General features: G+C 47.7%; 2 protein-coding genes across 2 annotated transcripts; one reads left to right on the top strand and one right to left on the bottom strand.

The window, feature by feature from the left end:
• Positions 1 to 1,371: 1,371 nt before the first annotated feature.
• LOC119484468 (lipoamide acyltransferase component of branched-chain alpha-keto acid dehydrogenase complex, mitochondrial-like) lies at positions 1,372 to 10,670 on the bottom strand. Its single transcript, XM_037763283.1, has 11 exons — positions 10,545 to 10,670; positions 9,020 to 9,152; positions 7,695 to 7,770; positions 7,395 to 7,576; positions 7,178 to 7,305; positions 6,807 to 7,080; positions 6,162 to 6,328; positions 6,009 to 6,086; positions 4,875 to 5,066; positions 4,703 to 4,774; positions 1,372 to 3,831 (listed from the first exon to the last, which is right to left on the bottom strand). Exons 1-11 carry the CDS (start codon positions 10,587 to 10,589, stop codon positions 3,664 to 3,666), a joined length of 1,515 nt encoding a protein of 504 aa, XP_037619211.1. The 5' UTR covers positions 10,590 to 10,670; the 3' UTR covers positions 1,372 to 3,663.
• A 2,142-nt stretch (positions 10,671 to 12,812) lies between these two features.
• On the top strand, positions 12,813 to 18,701 carry LOC119484465 (RNA 3'-terminal phosphate cyclase-like). Its single transcript, XM_037763280.1, has 11 exons — positions 12,813 to 13,036; positions 13,155 to 13,255; positions 14,289 to 14,432; positions 14,565 to 14,688; positions 15,060 to 15,118; positions 17,178 to 17,319; positions 17,591 to 17,712; positions 17,890 to 17,948; positions 18,095 to 18,189; positions 18,305 to 18,409; positions 18,492 to 18,701. The coding sequence occupies exons 1-11, from the start codon at positions 12,983 to 12,985 to the stop codon at positions 18,588 to 18,590; spliced, it is 1,104 nt and encodes a 367-aa protein (XP_037619208.1). The 5' UTR covers positions 12,813 to 12,982; the 3' UTR covers positions 18,591 to 18,701.
• Positions 18,702 to 20,932: the final 2,231 nt, after the last annotated feature.

Raw genomic sequence — 20,932 nt, forward strand, 5'->3', positions numbered from 1 at the left:
CCCCAAAGGAAACAACGATCTACGGGACGAACAAAAACAGGATTGAAAGACCGAGTTGCAGAACATAAAAGCGTCATCCGTACAAGGAATGTTGATTATGATGTGGCATTACATGATGAGCAAACAGGACACACTGGAAGACAAAGTGTTAGAACATCGGAGGAGGCGAGACGACTCCAACCAGAGACATTCTGGATACCACGGCCTCAACGATGACATCGACTCTCATCCTGTTCTGTGAATTATCACTTCAGCAACAATATAAAACATGTATTTTATTATAATGAACGATTGAAGGTGATTCGTTGATCATTTTTAGTTTGTAGCCATGAACAGAAATATTTATGAAATATCACTTCAGGGGGTAGGGATGCACCGATACCACTTTGTTCAGACTGAGTACAAGTACTTACATTTGGGTACTACCGATACCGAGTACCGTACGAGTACCGATACGAGTACCGATACGAGTACTTCTCTGTGCCAAAAGACCCTCGTTAACAACCAGCTGGAGGGTGTGAGCGACACACGGCAGGCTGGGGAGTCCCGCATACGAGGCGGTGCGCCGCCACCGGCTCTAGGTCGGCTTGGAAAGGCTCGAGGTGCAGGTGCTTCCCGGGGCGGACTGTCATCAGTGCGTCCCAACCGCGTCGTGCCCCCAGAGCGTGGCTCGGCCCACGTAAAAGGCGCCAGGGGACTGTGGCGATGTCGGCAACCCACCCGACCCGTCTTGAAACACGGACCCAGGAGTCTAACGCACGCGCGAGTCAGAGGGTGCAAGCAAAACCCTGTGGCGCAATGAAAGTGAGGGCCGGCCCAGCGGGGTCGGGCGCACCACCGGCCCGTCTCGCCTACACCGCCGGGGAGGTGGAGCGTGAGGACCCGAAAGATGGTGACAAGAGGTTAACGTCACGCTGCCGTGAAGTGGTATCGGTGCTGTTGTATCGGAGCTTTTTTGCGAATACGAGTACATGAGCACAGTATTGGACCCGGTACCGGTACCCGATACCGGTACCGGTACCAGTGCATCCCGACCAGGAACAATATAAAACATGTATTTTATTATAATGAACTATTGAAGGGTGAAATCATTTTGTAGATAATGTGTTTATAGACGATCCACCTTGACGTAGTCGTCACATTAATATCATATTTATCTTCCGCTCATCTCCTCTTTTCCTCCTCTCTACTGATGATGATGTCACTGCCTGGTTTTTCGACCAATAGGCTTGCACGCTGATGGAGAAGCGCCTCCCACTCCTCTGATAGGTGTGAGAGCTGCTGCTGAACGCTGACAGCCCCGATGATGAAGACGTCGGTCATTTTAAACAAAGTCCGATATCAGAGGACAAAACGACCCGAGTGACCCGGTCCAGTTTGTGCACTTCAGCTTTATTCACCAAGTTTAATCATTTCAGATCCACACGCTCCCAAGAATACAAAAAGCTACGTTAGTTTATTACACTTTGAGTCTGTCGCTAAAAACAAAAACACACGAGGAGTAACAGACGACCAACACCAGGAGCCCGTTACCCAGCAGCCACCGGGACAGAGAGGAAGGTCCTGATCCGGGATCACTTCCATATCTACAAACATTAGAGAGAGGTTCTGGAACAGGTTCAGTACATAGGAACAGACGGGTCAGACCACGAGGATCAGGTCTACAGGTAGACCTCTACCAGAGCAGCAGGAACCAGAACTCAGCATAGGAACAGACGGGTCAGACCACGAGGATCAAGTCTACAGGTAGACCTCTACCAGAGCAGCAGGAACCAGAACTCAGATTATTTACACTTCAGTTTGATATCTGTCAGTTTTTATCACAACGAGACTGTGCAGAGGACAGACGAGGGACTGGTTCTGATCCAGTACAGAGACCAGGTGGAGGAACTGGTTCTGATCCAGTAAAGAGACCAGGTGGAGGAACTGGTTCTGATCCAGTACAGAGATCAGATAGAGGAACTGGTTCTGATCCAGTACAGAGAGGGAGACACTGTGTTCTTGTCTTCTTATTGAATATTTAGATAATGATAATAACCTAGAGTTGATTTCTGGTGTAAACGAGGCCTCAAACAAACAATCGGATCAGAACCAGAATCATGATTTCATTCATCTCTGAACCGAGCTCCGTCAATCACATTTGGTCACATGACCCCCCACCTGACAGACACCAGGTGTGCTGGCTCCGCCCCCCTTAGACAGGTTAGAACCAGGTGTGCTGGCTCTGCCCACCTCAGACAGGTTAGAACCAGGTGTGCTGGCTCCGCCCACCTCAGACAGGTTAGAACCAGGTGTGCTGGCTCTGCCCACCTCAGACAGGTTAGAACCAGGTGTGCTGGCTCCGCCCACCTCAGACAGGTTAGAACCAGGTGTGCTGGCTCCGCCCCCCTTAGACGGGTTAAAACCAGGTGTGCTGGCTCCGCCCCCCTCAGACGGGTTAGAACCAGGTGTGCTGGCTCCGCCCCCCTCAGACGGGTTAGAACCAGGTGTGCTGGCTCCGCCCACCTCAGACGGGTTAGAACCAGGTGTGAATCCAGGTGATCAGACTGCAGCTACTAAATAATATTTAAAAGATATTGAAGGTCCGACAGGAACCGGTTAGATCAGATTCTGATTCCGGATTCCTGATTCCGGTTCTACTGGATCTTGTTCTACTGGATCTGGTTCTACTGGATCATGGTTCTACTGGATCTGGTTCTACTGGATCATGGTTCTACTGGATCTGGTTCTACTGGGTCTGGTTCTACTGGGTCTGGTTCTACAGAGAATGTTTCCTCATAGAACATATGGAGCGTTTCAATGTTTTCAATGTTTCAGTTTAATAACTACAAACTGTTAAATGTGGAACAGGATCTGATCTCAGACCAGCTGCTGGTTCTTGATCCACGTCCAGGTTCAGAAGAACTCAAATGTTAAGCTTACAAAACCTGGATCTGGATCGAAGTTGGATGACCAACCAGGACACACACACAGAAAACAAAAGGGACACTAAAAGTCCACCAGTTCCCTGGTCGACTGGTTCACCAGGTCACTGGTTGACTGGTTCACCAGTTCACTGGTTGACTGGTTCACCAGGTCACTGGTTGACTGGTTCACCAGGTCACTGGTTGACTGGTTCACCGGTTCACTGGTTGACTAGTTCACCAGGTCACTGGTTGACTGGTTCACCAGTTCACTGATTGACTAGTTCACCAGGTCACTGGTTGACTGGTTCACCAGTTCACTGATTGACTAGTTCACCAGTTCATTGGTTGACTGGTTCACCAGTTCATTGGTTGACTGGTTTACCAGGTCACTGGTTGACTGGTTTACCAGGTCACTGGTTTACCAGTTCCCTGGTCTCCTGGTCTCCTGGATGTGAACCGGTCTTGGTGCCGGTCATCATCAGTAATAAAAACATGATTTGTGATTAATTAACTGAAACATTAAGAACAAACTGACGACCTTTAACCTTTAACCTTTGAGTGTGTGTGTGTCTGGTCGTCATGGAAACAACATGATTGACAGGCTGACCCCTCCTCCTCCCGGCGCCTCGCTCCAAGGCAACAAGGAAACAACAGTGAGTGAATGCGAAGGCCTCGACCGGGAAGACGAAGCAATGGCGGCGGGAGGAGAAATAGAGGTCCTCCCCGGGGCTGATGGGAAAAAGTTCTCTGTCTCTGTTTACTTGAGGTCCAGAACCATGCTGGCCGGGTTCTCCAGGTAATCCCTCCACAGGTTGGAGAACCGACACATGGTGGCTCCGTCGATGACGCGATGATCCGCCGACCAGCTGACGTTCATGATGTGAGCTCGGACCACCTGACCGCCGGCGTCGAACCGAGGAAGAACCTGATGGAGAACAAAAAACACAAGATGTCTTCTCTCGTTTCTTTTAGATTCTGGTTGTTAGTTTCCGAACCCCTTCCAATGAACCGCCGTCTTAACGTGGTGGGGGCGTCTGTGAGCCCCGGAGACCCTGGGGGCTGGGTGGTCCGGGAGGATGGGGGGTCCAGGGCTCTAGCTCCTGGTCGGGTCTCCTGAAAGTTTACTCACTCAGATGTATTTTTGTTGCTCTGTTCTGTCGATCTGCAATTTATTCTATTACTTAAACTAATAGTGGTGGACCACCAGGCTCTGGATCGGGACCAGGCTCTGGATCGGGACCAGGCTCTGGATCGGGACCAGGCTCTGGATCAGGACCAGGCTCTGGATCAGGACCAGGACCAGGCTCTGGATCAGGACCAGGACCAGGCTCTGGATCGGGACCAGGCTCTGGATCGGGACCAGGCTCTGGATCGGGACCAGGCTCTGGATCAGGACCAGGACCAGGCTCTGGATCGGGACCAGGCTCTGGATCGGGACCAGGCTCTGGATCGGGACCAGGCTCTGGATCAGGACCAGGACCAGGCTCTGGATCGGGACCAGGCTCTGGATCGGGACCAGGCTCTGGATCGGGACCAGGCTCTGGATCAGGACCAGGACCAGGCTCTGGATCGGGACCAGGCTCTGGATCGGGACCAGGCTCTGGATCAGGACCTCTGCTTTGGTTTTTCATTGTCCTTGCTTCCACTTTATTTATGTTGCTATATCAGATTCATGTTGCCGCCCTGCCAGGAGACGCAGATCACTAACAACCGATCGATGCTGACCGACTCCTCCCCGTCGCCAGGACAACTGCACATTCAGATAGAAACAGGACTCACGTTGTTTTGGGACCCACCTGGATTTTTCCCAGAGCTCCGATGGCGACTTCAGGAGGAAGAATGACCGGTTTGGTGTACGTCCCTCCGATCTGATTAAACCAAAAACAGGAAACAGATTCATGTCAGTCGGATCTGAAGCAGGTTCAGGTTCAGGTTCAGGTTCTGGTGTGTTGCTGTTGTTGAACTCACTGATCCGATGTTGGACAGGGTGAAGGTTCCCCCGCTAAGCTCGTTGGTTCCCAGCTGACCTGCAGCTCCGAGCACCTGCAGACGGTTCAGCTCCTGAGCGATCTGGAAGATGCTGAGCAGCTGGACGTTCTTCACGCTGGGAACCAGCAGACCCTGCATGGTGTCCATCGCCAGGCCCACGTTATGGGACGCCTGCAGACCAGAGACACACCCGTCAACAACAACAACAACAACAACAACAACAACATGTCCACACATCTGCAGCAGCGTCTCTCAAAGCGTCTCCTGGGAGACGACAGACTGATCTTGTCTCTGATGACGTCCCCGTCGTGATGTTTGTTATCTAAATACTAGAGATGCATATACCCGATACCCGATACCAGTATCGGGTATCGGGTCCGATACTGTGCTCATGTACTCGTACTCGCAAAACGGCTCCGATAACACTTTACAGCAGCGTGACGTTCTCGTCACCGTCTTTTAGGTCCTCATGCTCCACCTCCCCCACGGTGCGGGCGAGACGGGCCGGTGGTGCGCCCGACCCCGCTGGGCCGGGATCCCCCCTCAGCCGGCGCCGGCCCTCACTTTCATTGCACCATGGGGTTTTGCTTGCACCCTCTGACTGGCGCGTGCGTTAGACTCCTTGATCCGTGTTTCAAGACGGGTCGGGTGGGTTGCAGACATCGCCGCAGACCCCTGGAGCCTTTTACGTGGGCCGAGCCCCGCCCTGGGGACACGATGCGGTCGGGGCGCACTGAGGACGGTCCGCCCTGGTGACACTTTGTCCACGGCCCCGGGAAGCACCTTCGCCCCGAGCCTTTCCAAGCCGACCTAGAGCCGGTGGCGGTGCACCGCCTCGTATGCGGGACTCCCCAGCCTGCCGTGTGTCGCTCACACCCTCCAGCTGGCTGTTAACGAGGTCTGAATAAAGTGGTATCGGTGCATCCCTACTCTAATTTAAACATTCTGATACAGATTCCTGAATCTATTTGTGAATCAATGGACCACTTACTAACTTTCTACAGAGCTTTCAACCATCCTCAGTGGACGGAGGAGCTCAGTTGTCATGGAGACGACTATAACGACCCCTAACCTGACATAGATAAGACGTGCTGAAGAAGAGGAGGTGCTGACCTTGTAGGTGATGTTCTGGCAGCCTTCGTCCACGGAGGCGTTCAGGATTGGGAAGTGGAGGAGGCTGAGGGAGGCAGCCTGGACCAATGAGAGCGCAGCATTAATATCATCACTCAACGTTCAACCAATCAGCATCAACGTGAGCGGCGGTACCTTGATGAAGAAAGGCATGTAGCTCAGTTTGACCCCTCGACCTTCAGACATGGATCTGAGTTCAGCTCTCAGAGACACCAGGCGGCTCAGGTCCACCTCGTCACAGTACCCGAAGTGAGGGATCTTCAGCGCCGCCGTCATCGTCTTCACCATCGCTCTGTGGAAACCTGGAGGACAAACACAGACCTGAACCTGGAGTCTACTGGGTACAGGTGTGTTCAGAACACAGACCCGAACCTGGAGTCTACTGGGTACAGGTGTGTTCAGAACACAGACCTGGACCTGGAGTCTACTGGATACAGGTGTGTTCAGAACACAGACCTGGACCTGGAGTCTACTGGATCTACTGGACCTGGAGTCTACTGGATACAGGTGTGTTCAGAACACAGACCTGGACCTGGAGTCTACTGGATACAGGTGTGTTCAGAACACAGACCTGGACCTGGAGTCTACTGGATACAGGTGTGTTCAGAACACAGACCTGGACCTGGAGTCTACTGGATACAGGTGTGTTCAGAACACAGACCTGGACCTGGAGTCTACTGGATACAGGTGTGTTCAGACACCAGAGGTGACCCTCCTGTTAAACCCTCTGGACTAGACCACTGATCCTGTTACCATGACAAATGTGGACCGGTCTCTGACCTTTGAGGGGCTCGGTGACGTCCTTGCCGGTGAAGACAGGTTTGGGGGTGGTGGGTGCAGGTTTGATGGCTGCCGTAGTGCTCACAGGCCTGGCAGCAGCAGCAGTGGCAGCGGCAGCGGCACCGGCAGCGGCAGGGGGGGGGGCCGGAGTCTGGATCTCCTGGAACAGGGTCGGAGGTATGATGGCTCCGGTCTGCTTCGCCAGGAAGTTCAGGATGTCCTCTTTCAGGATCCGTCCGTCTCTCCCCGTCCCCACCACCTCACTGAGCTTAATCTGAGACAGACCAGTCAAACCAGTCACAGGTTAAACTGGGGACAGACTGGGGACAGACTGGAGACAGACTGGGGGACAGACTGGGGGACAGACTCACGTTGTTCTCCATGGCGAGGCGCCTGACGGCGGGCGTGGCCTGGGTCTTGTGTCCTTTGATCTCCTGGTGGGTGTGTTCTTCTCGAGCCATGGCAGGCGTCTCCACCACGTCCTCCTCCTGGATCACCTCTGATCAAAGACAAGGTTTGAGTCTGAACCAGAACAACAGGAGACACCGAGGACCTAGTTCCAGACTAACGTCAGGTGTTGCATCTCACCTGAACTGGACTCTGTCTCGATGTCCACCAGTGGTTTTCCCACTAAGGCGGTGGCGTCCACGTCGTAGTAGAGTCTCTTGATGACTCCGTCGTAGCGGCTGGTGATGGTGACGGACGCCTTGTCGCTCTGGACCTCACAGATACTGTCGAACTGGGACACCTTATCGCCCTCCTTCACGTACCTGAGAGACAATCAGATCCACTAAGAGACAAAGACCATCTGCTAGACTCTGTTCCACAAAGTACCTGAGAGACAATCAATTCATATAGTCTCAGGACTCATGTGGTCTCAGTACGTACCATTCCTTCACCGTCACCTCCATGATTCCCTCTCCGATGTCAGACAGTTTGAACTGGACGATTGGTCCTCGAGTCACTGCAGGAGAGAACACATCAACGACATCATCACAACGTCATCAACGACATCACAACGACATCATCACAACGTCATCAACGACATCACAACGACATCATCAAAACGTCATCAACGACATCACAACGACATCATCACAACGTCATCAACGACATCACAACGACATCATCACAACGTCATCAACGACATCACAACGACATCATCACAACGACATCAACGACATCACAACGACATCATCACAACGACATCAACGACATCACAACGACATCATCACAACGACATCAACGACATCACAACGACATCATCACAACGACATCAACGACATCACAACGACATCATCACAACGACATCACAACGACATCATCACGTCATCAACGACATCACAACGACATCATCACAACGACATCATCAAAACGTCATCAACGACATCACAACGACATCATCACAACGTCATCACATCATCAACGACATCATCACAACGTCATCAACGACATCACAACGACATCATCACAACGACATCACATCATCAACGACATCATCACAACGTCATCAACGACATCATCAAAACGTCATCACAACGATATCATCACAACGTCATCACATCATCAACGAAATCATCACAACGACATCACAACGTCATCACATCATCAACGAAATCATCACAACGACATCACAACGTCATCACATCATCAACGTCATCATCACAACGACATCACGACGTCATCAACGACATCGTCACAACGACATCATCATTTGGTCTGAAGGACTCCTGTGATCTGAGACCTGATTATTGAACCTGTATCTCTTGAACTGTGTAATGAACCAGGAAGAAGTCCATCGGCAGTAACCAGGAGCCAGCCCACTTTAGTCTGGCAGGTCACCACGGTAACTTCCAGGATGTGTAACAGTAGAAAGCAGTGAATAAAGAGTTTGTTGTGTGGAGGACTGGAAGACTAGACACATTCCTGAAACTGGATCGACCAGATCTGAACGGACTCTGAATGATTCACTGATTATAAGTTCACACTACTAAATAATCTACTAAACTTCTAAAGAACCAGACAGAGGTTCTGTGTGTAGACTTTGGTCCCTGCTGGAGTCAGGACTTTGGGTTCTGGTAATGTCAGGACTTTGGGTTCTGGTAATGTCAGGACTTTGGGTTCTGGTAATGTCAGGACGTTGATCCCTGCTGGAGTCTGGACTTTGGGTTCTGGTAATGTCAGGACTTTGATCCCTGCTGGTCTGGACTTACCGGTGGTGGTGTACAGCGTCCTGCTGCTGAACATCTGGAGGTTTCGGTCACATCTGAAGGTGAGCGGCTGCACAGTTCTGTCAGATCTGAAGTTCTGCAGCCGGAAACATCGACGACGGTACTGCTGACTCAGCTGACAGGAAGAGAACCAGACAGGTACAAAGATCACCTGGACTGTTCAACAACAGACAGTACGGGACAGGTAGAGTCCTCAAAGACGGGTCTGTGGTCTACCCGTCGTTGAGGACTCTACCTGTCATTGAGGACTCTACCCGTCTGTGTGGACTCTACCCGTCTGTGTGGACTCTACCCCTCGTTGATGACTCTGCGCGTCGTTGAGGACTACCCGTCTGTGTGGTCTCTACCCGTCTGTGAGGACTCTACCCGTCTGTGTGGTCTCTACCCGTCTGTGTGGACTCTACCCGTCTGTGAGGACTCTACCCGTCTGTGAGGACTCTACCCGTCTGTGTGGACTCTACCCGTCTGTGTGGTCTCTACCCGTCTGTGAGGACTCTACCCGTCTGTGAGGACTCTACCCGTCTGTGTGGACTCTACCCGTCTGTGTGGACTCTACCCGTCTGTGTGGACTCTACCCGTCTGTGAGGACTCTACCCGTCTGTGTGGACTCTACCCGTCTGTGAGGACTCTACCCGTCTGTGTGGACTCTACCCGTTGTTGAGGACTCTACCCGTCTGTGTGGACTCTACCCGTCTGTGAGGACTCTACCCGTCTGTGTGGACTCTACCCGTTGTTGAGGAGGACTCTACCCGTCTGTGAGGACTCTACCCGTCTGTGTGGACTCTACCTGTGAATGTGTGTGTGACTGTCTGAATGCTGATGTAGTGTAGAGAGCTTTGAGTGGTCAGAAGACTAGAAAAGCGCTGTATAAGTCCATTTATCTTGTACTTTGATACTTTAAATACATTTTGCTGATAATACTTTTTAAATGTTACTAAAGTCAAATAAATCTTTTTAACAGCAGATATATATATATCTATATCTATATATATATATATTGATCTGCTGTAAAAAAGATGAATTAAATATAGTTCTTTATACTCCATAAAGGAGCTGAACACTTCCTCCTAACAGCTGTTAGCCTGTTAGCATGTTAGCATGTGTGAGCCAGCAGCTGGTTCACCTGCAGGATGCTACCTGCAGGTAGCATCCTGCAGGTAGCATCCTGCAGGATGCTACCTGCAGACTGAAGCTGCATGATAAACACACCAGTTAGCAGTCAGCCGGTAACACTGTCTCTGTTTTCATTTCATTTTGCTGCTTTATTAGCATCAGAGCTAGCATCAGAGCTAGCATCAGAGCTAGCATCAGAGCTAGCATCAGAGCTAGCATCACTGCTAACAGGCTGACCGGGTGACGGAGTGATGACGTCACTGGGTGGAGGTTAGCAGCTGAACCAAACAGAGAGCAGAGCAGCAGAGCTCAGAGAGTGCTCAGAGAGTGCTCAGAGAGTGCTCAGAGAGTGCTCAGAGAGGCTGTTAGCAGAGAGAGCTGTGGAGTTTCTCACCAGCTGTTGGAGCATCCTGAAGGAGCCTCTGGTCACCGCCGCCATCTTTACTCTGCTCTCTGACGTCACAGCTGCACGCCCCTCTCAGGAGCCAATCACCGCTCAGCTCCTCTCAGCAGCCAATCACCGCTCAGCGTCTTGTTCTCTTCCGGGTGCAGCAGACTGGACGCAGCAGTGACGTAACACTGCCACCCAGCGGCCAGCGGCGGAACTACAGCGCTGCTGCTGTTCAAGATTCAAGATTCAAGATTCCAGATGTTTATTGTCACGCCGGTTGTACAGGTACAAACGTGTGAAATACTTTTTGCTGGGAAGCTCCATTAAAATAATAAATTATATTACATTTCCATTATAATTATAAAAGGAAATACTTTATACAAGGCATATTAAGAACATATTTATTAAGAATATATACAGTATATACAGTATAGGATATATTTTTGTGTAAGAATGTGTCGAACGAATTATAGATTTAAAAGTCTGATGGCCTGGGGGAAAAAACTGTTCCTCAGTCTGCTGGTGAGAGTCCTGGGGGTCCTGTATCTTCTACCAGAGGGCAGGAGGGAGAACAGGCTGTTGTGGGGGTGTGTCGTGTCCTTAATGACCCTCATTGACTTCCTGAGGCACCGCTGGGTGTAAAGCTCCTGCAGGCTGGGCAGCTCGCACCCGGTGATGTGTTGGGCCGAGCGCACCACCCTTTCCAGCGCCTTACGTTATTACAATATATAATAATAATAATAATAATAATAATAATGATAATAATAATAATAATAATAATAATAATAATAATAATAATAATGATGATAATAATGATGATTCTAATAATAATAATAATAATAATAATAATGATGATTCTAATAATAATAATAATAATAATAATAATAATAATAATGATGATTCTAATAATAATAATAATAATAATAATGATTCTAATAATTATTATTATTATAATAATAATAATAATAATAATAATGATGATTCTAATAATAATAATAATAATAATAATAATGATTCTAATAATAATAATAATAATAATAATGATGATTCTAATAATAATAATAATAATAATAATAATAATGATTCTAATAATGATAATAATAATAATAATAATAATAGTAATAATAATATAATGATTCTAATAATACATTTAGTTATCTATTTATTTAACTTTACGGTCTCTGTACCTCATAACGCTCTCTGCTCCTGATATTCTCTATTTTTACTTATTCTAGCTGTACATACCAATTTTTATTATTATTATTATTATTATTATTATACATATTATTATTATTATCATTAAATATCATTTGTCAATATCATTGTATTTGTTGTTATTGATATTAATGATATTATTGTTATTGTTATTATTATGTTACTTCCCTATCTATCTGTACTTATTTCTGTCTTTGTGCTGCTGCAACACCTCAATGTCCCTCTGAAGATCAATAAAGGTTTATCTTATCTTATCTCATCTCATGTTATCTTATTATTTAAAAGCATACTTCCCTATCTATCCATCTATCTATATCTATATCTATAGTTTATTAATAGGTTGGAACCCATTCAGGAACTTTATCTTCTTTTTAAACGTTGTATTCGTCTATTCATGTTACTGCTGCTGTTCTTCCCGCTGCCTGCAGGAGGCGACACAACTCAACCACCGGAAGCATCAAGTTCACTGAGGAGAAACCGGAGTAATACCGGAAATGGTTTTCAAAATAAAGTGCATTACATATGTTGGTTTGTGTGAAATAACTAAATATACATTTTCAAATACTATAATTAAGTATACTTTTTAAGGTACCTGTACTTTTATACTTCTACTCCGGTCCATGTACACGACAGCTGTAGATACTGTGACGACCGTATGTAAAATAAAAACACATATAATAGTATAATATTGTATATAATATAACATGTAATAATATAAATATATCAAACATGATATATGTTAAACTACTCAGCAGTATGTAAAGAAGTCATGTGACGTGTACACCGTTCATTTATCAATAGTATAATAAACTCAAAATATAAAAGAGTATTTTTTGCTGTTAATACTTAACTTTATTAAACATTCCTGTTTACATTACAGTTCATTCATTTTACAGTTCCTGTCTACCACAAATATATATTATTTTATTTTTACTAAATGTGTTTATAGATTTGATGTCTAGTTGCTTGTTTTATTCCTTTATATTCCCATTTAATGAGCGTTCCAACACAACAACTACTCTTATTCTGAAAGCCAGCGGAAGTGTAATTATTGTGACTCGACAAAGAAGAAGAAGAAGAAGAAGAAGAACTCGTAGTAGTCCCGGTCCCGGTCCTGGTTGTGGTTGTGGTTGTGGTTCTGGTTCTGGTCCTGGTTCTGGTTGTGTGGTCCAGTCAGAAACAGTCTCTCCGTGTTAAACAGTGTGGTTGTGTCGGTGCTGGTTCAGATGGAGATGGAGTCCTCCTCCGTGGTGGAGATAGACGGCAGCGTGATGGAGGGAGTGAGTATCACAACATGCTAACATGCTAACATGCTAACAGAAGGCTAGGCTAGCTGGAGCTGCCGGTTCTGAGCGGGTTCCGGTTCTGATGTGTCTCTGTTCCTCTCTGTGTCTTCAGGGCGGGCAGATCCTCAGACTGTCCGCAGCGCTGAGCTGCATCAGCGGCTCCTCCATCAGAATCACCAAGATCAGAGCCGGAAGAACCTCACCTGGACTCAGGTGAGATACAGCTAGCAGCTAACAGCTAGCAGCTAGCAGCTAGCAGCTAGCAGCTAACAGCTAACAGCTAACAGCTAGCAGCTAGCAGCTAACAGCTAGCAGCTAACAGCTAGCAGCTAACAGCTAGCAGCTAGCAGCTAGCAGCTAACAGCTAGCAGCTAGCAGCTAACAGCTAGCAGCTAACAGCTAGCAGCTAACAGCTAGCAGCTAACAGCTAGCAGCTAGCAGCTAACAGCTAGCAGCTAACAGCTAGCAGCTAACAGCTAGCAGCTAGCAGCTAACAGCTAACAGCTAGCAGCTAACAGCTAACAGCTAACAGCTAACAGCTAGCAGCTAACAGCTAACAGCTAACAGCTAACAGCTAGCAGCTAGCAGCTACTCAGTTAGCTGAGTTACTCAGTAAGTTATTGAGTATTGAGTATTAGCAGATAACAATGAAAAGCAGAGCTGGTAGTAGTAACGGTTGTTTGAACCTTTCTGTAGCTCCTCTGTTAGCTGAAGGTCTCCCGGTTCCTTCCTGCTGCTGGGAACCTTTCTGTAGCTTCAATGGAGAAAAGACGACGCCAACAAGACTGCATTGAAATATCCCCTAAAGTCAGAGTTTGTGTTTTGTAGACAGACGTTCAGACCTCCTGATACATGGATGAATACATCCAGACAACCTGCTGGAGCTGCTCTAGAACTCAGCATCCATCCTCTTCATCCAGCAGCGTTTACATTTACACATTCTAGAAATAGAACAGAAATCTTTGCAGATTCTTTGTGGCAGTCTTTCTTCCACTAAACGGGAGCAGCGTCAATCACTTCTGTTCATGATGTTTATTGATTTACTGGAAGGATCAAATATGTGCCGAGTTCACTAGAAGACTCTCAGCACCCCAAACCTAGTCTTATTTGTGTGAACGTCATCTGTTGAGTGACGGAGGTGAAAACAACTTCTGAATGGAGTTCTGAGGAAACAGAGTTTGGTGAGACATATCAGATGTTCAGTTTATGGCTGCTGTATAATGTGTGTGTGTGTGTGTGTGTGTAGACCTCAGCACCTGAGTGGCCTCCAGCTGGTCTCAGATCTGTGTTCAGGTGATCTACAGGGAGCCTCCATCGGCTCCACTGACATCACTCTGACTCCAGGAAAGATCCAGTCAGGAAACTACACAGCTGATCCTCAGACAGCAGGGTGAGACTGTCTCTCTGTCTGTCTCTCTCTCTCTGTCTCTCTGACAGTGAGACAGGGTCCAGTTGTCCTGTGTTACTGACTCATTGAGTTCTTCTTCTTTTAATGTGTGTGTGTGGGGGGGGTGTGTATCAGGAGTGTGTGTCTGTTACTCCAGGTGTCTCTACCTTGTTCTCTGTTCGCTGCTTCGTCCTCTGAGCTCCGTCTGAAGGGAGGAACCAACGCAGAGATGGCTCCTCAGATAGACTACACCATCAAGGTACTACTACTACACCTAGTACTACACTCTGTATACACAGAGATGTCTCCTCAGATAGACTACACCATCAAGGTACTACTACTACACCTAGTACTACACTCTGTATACACAGAGATGTCTCCTCAGATAGACTACACCATCAAGGTACTACTACTACTACTACACCTAGTACTACACTCTGTATACACAGAGATGTCTCCTCAGATAGACTACACCATCAAGGTACTCTCAGTACTACACTCAGTACAGACAATGTACACTCACTGTAAACATGTATACAGTGTACATCACATGTTGTACACTCACTGTGTACTTTCTGTATACATGTATACAGAGTATGTTGTGTACTAACGGTGTATTTTCTTCTTCAGGTGTTTAAACCGATCGTGGAGAAGTTTGGAGTCCATTTTGACTGTGATGTCATCATGAGGTCAGTGTCCTGTTTCCTATCTGCTCAATAGAATCATACCCAGGGTATCTCGGGCATACCCAGGGTATCTTCTGGTTATCTGGCTTCACTAACTTTAACAACAGAGATAAAACTAAGCATTCCTGTGAAGCTGGTTATCAACTAGTAACAGCCAACCAGTCTACTGACCAATAGCAGACATGGACCAGTCTACTGACCAATAGCAGACATGGACCAGTCTACTGACCAATAGCAGACATGGACCAGTCTACTGACCAATCGCAGACATGGACCAGTCTACTGACCAATCGCAGACATGGACCAGTCTACTGACCAATCGCAGACATGGACCAGTCTACTGACCAATAGCAGACATGGACCAGTCTACTGACCAATCGCAGACATGGACCAGTCTACTGACCAATCGCAGACATGGACCAGTCTACTGACCAATCGCAGACATGGACCAGTCTACTGACCAATAGCAGACATGGACCAGTCTACTGACCAATCGCAGACATGGCCCAGTCTACAGACATGGCCCAGTCTACAGACCAATCGCAGACATGGCCCAGTCTACAGACCCATCGCAGACATGGCCCAGTCTACAGACATGGCCCAGTCTACAGACCAATCACGGACATGGACCAGTCTACAGACCCATCACAGACATGGCCCAGTCTACAGACCCATCACAGACATGGCCCAGTCTACAGACCCATCACAGACATGGCCCAGTCTACAGACATGGCCCAGTCTACAGACCAATCACGGACATGGACCAGTCTACAGACATGGCCCAGTCTACAGACCCATCACAGACATGGCCCAGTCTACAGACATGGCCCAGTCTACAGACCCATCACAGACATGGCCCAGTCTACAGACATGGCCCAGTCTACAGACCAATCACGGACATGGACCAGTCTACAGACCAATCACAGACATGGCCCAGTGTACAGACCAATCACAGAAACATTTATCAAAGGAAGAGTGAACTATATTACCTAGACCACGCCCCCTCCAGATTCACCCAGACCACGCCCCCTCCAGATTGAGTGGACCTGATGGCAGTCTTGTCTGTGTTTCAGGGGGTACTACCCTAATGATGGTGGTCTGGTCTTGGTTTCAGGGGGTACTACCCTGACGATGGTGGTCTGGTCTTGGTTTCAGGGGGTACTACCCTAATGATGGTGGTCTGGTCTTGGTTCCAGGGGGTATTACCCTGACGATGGTGGTCTGGTCTTGGTTTCAGGGGGTACTACCCTAATGATGGTGGTCTGGTCTTGGTTTCAGGGGGTACTACCCTGACGATGGCGGTCTGGTCTGTATTTCAGGGGGTACTACCTTGACGATGGCGGTCTGGTCTTTGTTTCAGGGGGTACTACCCTGACGATGGCGGTCTGGTCTGGTCCGTGTTTCAGGGGGTACTACCCTGACGATGGCGGTCTTGTCTGTGTTTCAGGGGGTACTACCTTGACGATGGCGGTCTTGTCTGTGTTTCAGGGGGTACTACCCTGACGATGGCGGTCTTGTCTGTGTTTCAGGGGGTACTACCCTGACGATGGCGGTCTTGTCTGTGTTTCAGGGGGTACTACCCTGACGATGGCGGTCTTGTCTGTGTTTCAGGGGGTACTACCCTGACGATGGCGGTCTTGTCTGTGTTTCATGGGGTACTACCTTGACGATGGCGGTCTGGTCTGTGTTTCAGGGGGTACTACCTTGACGATGGCGGTCTTGTCTGTGTTTCAGGGGGTACTACCTTGACGATGGCGGTCTTGTCTGTGTTTCATGGGGTACTACCTTGACGATGGCGGTCTGGTCTGTGTTTCAGGGGGTACTACCTTGACGATGGCGGTCTTGTCTGTGTTTCAGGGGGTACTACCTTGACGATGGCGGTCTTGTCTGTGTTTCAGGGGGTACTATCTTGACGATGGCGGTCTTGTCTGTGTTTCAGGGGGTACTACCTTGACGATGGCGGTCTGGTCTGTGTTTCAGGGGGTACTACCCTGACGATGGCGGTCTGGTCTGTGTTTCAGGGGGTACTACCCTAATGATGGCGGTCTTGTCTGTGTTTCAGGGGGTACTACCCTCGAGGCGGCGGTGAGGTGGCGGTGACGGTGAACCCGGTCAAAGAGCTGCAGCCGGTCGTCATGACGGAGAGAGGAACCATCACTAAGATCTACGGCCGCGCCTTCGTTGCCGGAGTCCTGCCCTACAAAGTAAAGTTACCACGGCAACACAGACAGGAAGTGATGTCATAACAGGGGTTCTTTAATCCTTCTCAAATGACGGGTTGATCAGGTCCAGGTATTGATCGGGTCCACGTAGTGGTCGGGTCCGCGTATTGATCGGTTCCAGGTATTGATCGGGTCCGCGTATTGATTGGTTCCGCGTATTGATGGGGTCCAGGTATTGATCAGGTCTGCGTATTGATCGGTTCCCCGTATTGATGGGGTCCAGGTATTGACTGTGTCCTCTGTGTGTCTTCAGCTGGCTAAAGACATGTCGTCTGCTGCTGTTCGGACCATCAGGAAGGAAATCAAAGATCTGTACATCAACATCGCGGCGCTGCAGGAGAAAGAGATGGCCTTCGGGAACGGCAGCGGCATCATGTAAGCCCCGCCCACCTGCTGACATCACTACTGATGTAAAGTCAAGCTGACAACATGAAAACAGCTGTAAACATGGGAACTTCCTTTGACTGACGGTGGTTGTAGTTTGTCCCACGTACAGTGAACACCTCCTGAGCCGGAGCTCTCTGATTGGTCCGTCTCCTCTCTGTGTTTCAGCATCATCGCGGAGTCGTCCACAGGTTGTGTGTTCGCAGGTTCGGCTCTGGGGAAGAAAGGTGAGCAGCTGCTGGGACCCTTAAACGGTCTGGTCTAACGGACCAATCACAGAGCTGAGCTGCAATGTGACGTCTGTCAGGTGGGACCAGACAGCCAATCAGAGGGGTAACAGGGTAACAAACGTGTGTGTGTGTGTGTGTTTCAGGTGTGTATGTAGATAAAATTGGTATTGAAGCTGCTGAGATGTTGCTGAGAAACATCCGACACAACGGCTGCGTGGACGAGTTCCTGCAGGACCAGGTGAGACGCACCTTCTGACCTCACTGTGACCTTACTCTGACCTCACTGTGACCTTACTCTGACCCGTGGATGTTCAGTATTATAAAACGTGCTCTGACCTCCTCTTCCTCCTCAGCTCATCATCTTCATGGCGTTGGCGAAGGGAACGTCCCGGATTCGAACCGGCGCCGTGACGCTGCACACGCAGACGGCCATTCACATCGCGGAGCAGCTGACTCAGGTCAGAGACACTCGGAGGTCACACGGAGGTCAAACTGTCTGAGTGTGTTTATAATATTTAACGTTCATGTTTCTGTTTGCAGGCAAAGTTCACAATAACGAAGTCTGAGGACGAGCTGAGCAGCAACAACACCTTCATCATCGAGTGTGTAGGATCAGGAGCCGCTAACACACACCTGTAAACACACACACACACACACACACACTCTCCAGCTGCCCCCCCATCATGGCCGACCCTCTCAGCTTCTGTCTCAGGATGTTTCATTAAAACTGTAATAAATCAATAAAACTGGTTCTGTTCTTCCATCATTCATTGATTCGTCTCTTCATGCTGCTGAGAACCGCTCATACAAACACCTTCACTCAGCACTGAGCTCCTGGGACCGCTGGTAGGGCCCGCCGGGACCGCTGGTACCGCTGGTAGGTACTGCTGGTAGGGACCGCTGGTACCGCTGGTAGGGCCCGCCGGGACCGCTGGTACCGCTGGTAGGTACTGCTGGTAAGGACCGCTGGTAGGGCCCGCTGGGACCGCTGGTAGGTACTGCTGGTAGGGACCGCGGGTACTGTACCGCTGGGACCGCTGGTACCGCTGGTAGGTACTGCTGGTTGGGACCGCGGGTACTGTACCGCTGGGACCACTGGTACCGCTGGTAGGTACCGTACCGCTTTAAGGTACCGCTGGTAGGTACCGTACCGCTTTAAGGTACCGCTGGTAGGTATCGTACCGCTGGGGAGGGTTTAACATGAGGGCTGAACCGGACGGATTGAAAGGTGCCATATAGAATATCGATGCTGTGTAGTAGAGTATCTATATAATAGTATAATATAATATAGTATATAGCGGTGCGGTGTGTTTCATAGACCATGCGAGCAGCGCTTGTTAGTGGAAGTTATAAAGGTTAAAGGGAATCTTTTGTGTATATATACTATAGAATATATTATAGTATATAATAGTATATACTATAATATAGTATATAATTCAGTATATATACTATAATATATACTATAGTTATAAAGGTTAAAGGGAATCTTTAGTATATACTATAGCAGGGGTGCCCAATACGTAGATCGCGATCTACCAGTCGATCGCAAAGGTAGTGTGGGTAGATCGCAAAGTTAGTGTGGGTAGATCGCAAAGGTAGTGTGGGTAGATCGCAAAGGTAGTGTGGGTAGATCGCAAAGGTAGTGTGGGTAGATCGCAAAGTTAGTGTGGGTAGATCGCAAAGGTAGTGTGGGTAGATCGCAAAGGTAGTGTGGGTAGATCGCAAAGGTAGTGTGGGTAGATCGCAAAGGTAGTGTGGGTAGATCGCAAAGGTAGTGTGGGTAGATCGCAAAGGTAGTGTGGGTAGATCGCAAAGGTAGTGTGGGTAGATCGCAAAGGTAGTGTGGGTAGATCGCAAAGGTAGTGTGGGTAGATCGCAAAGGTAGTGTGGGTAGATCGCAAAGGTAGTGTGGGTAGATCGCAAAGGTAGTGTGGGTAGATCGCATGGCATTAAAAAAAAAAAAAAAATTTTTTTTTTTTTTTTTTTTTAGACGTCAGCCAACAAATTGCAACACTGTTTCACCTGAACTCATCTGGAGTGGAGGATGAGATTTTGACACTACAAGCTGACATTCAGCTTCAGTCCAGGGCTCATGGACAGTTCTGGAACTTACTCACAGAGGACAAGTACCTCAACATGAGGAAATGTGCTACCTCCATGACTGCATTATTCGGCTCCACTTATTTATGCGAGTCAGCCTTTTCCCACATGAAGATTATTAAGTCCAAATACCGTTCCACCTTGACTGATGATCATTTGGAAGTGTGCTTGAGGCTGGCTATCAGCAGCTACTGTCCGGACTATGCATCCCTGGCTGATTCCATTCAGTGCAAGTCATCAGAGTAAGGTAATGACAAAAAATGTACAGAGTTATATTGTACAATATGGGTTCATGCAGTTATGCAAGGTACACCAACATATATTGTACATATAAAGAATACTCAATATATTTATAAATAAATATATGTTTTGCATTTTTATAGTAGGTAGATCATTTTGACTTGGTCATTTTATAAGTAGCTCGCATGCTGAAAAAGTGTGTGCACCCCTGCTCTATAGTATATACTATATTATATATAGTTATAAAGGTTAAAGGGAATCTTTAGTTTATATACTATAGTATATACTATATACTATAGTATATAGTGTATATATAGTATATAGTATAGTATATAGTATATACTATAGTATATAGTATAGTATAGTGTATATATACTATAGTATATACTATAGTATATACTATAGTATATACTATAGTATAGTGTATATATAGTATATAGTATAGTATATAGTATAATATAGTATATACTATAGTATAGTATAGTGTATATATAGTATCTATAGTGTATATAGTATCTATAGTGTATATATAGTGTATATAGTGTATCTATAGTGTATATATAGTATCTATAGTGTATATAGTGTATATATAGTGTATATAGTGTATCTATAGTGTATATAGTATCTATAGTGTATATATA

Source organism: Sebastes umbrosus, unplaced genomic scaffold (genome assembly GCF_015220745.1).
Source record: "Sebastes umbrosus isolate fSebUmb1 unplaced genomic scaffold, fSebUmb1.pri scaffold_76_arrow_ctg1, whole genome shotgun sequence".
Taxonomy (NCBI): domain Eukaryota; kingdom Metazoa; phylum Chordata; class Actinopteri; order Perciformes; family Sebastidae; genus Sebastes; species Sebastes umbrosus.

Excerpts from the sequence above, each read along its gene's own strand:
- LOC119484468 (XM_037763283.1), bottom strand. The coding sequence starts at position 10,589 with ATGGCGGCGGTGACCAGAGGCTCCTTCAGGATGCTCCAACAGCTG. Across the intron at positions 9,153-10,544 it reads TCAGGATGCTCCAACAGCTG|CTGAGTCAGCAGTACCGTCG; the intron begins GTGAGAAACTCC and ends TCTTCCTGTCAG. Across the intron at positions 5,067-6,008 it reads GCCAGAACATCACCTACAAG|GCGTCCCATAACGTGGGCCT; the intron begins GTCAGCACCTCC and ends TCTGGTCTGCAG.
- LOC119484465 (XM_037763280.1), top strand. The coding sequence starts at position 12,983 with ATGGAGATGGAGTCCTCCTCCGTGGTGGAGATAGACGGCAGCGTGATG. Across the intron at positions 14,433-14,564 it reads GCTGATCCTCAGACAGCAGG|GAGTGTGTGTCTGTTACTCC; the intron begins GTGAGACTGTCT and ends GGTGTGTATCAG. Across the intron at positions 17,320-17,590 it reads CCGGAGTCCTGCCCTACAAA|CTGGCTAAAGACATGTCGTC; the intron begins GTAAAGTTACCA and ends GTGTGTCTTCAG.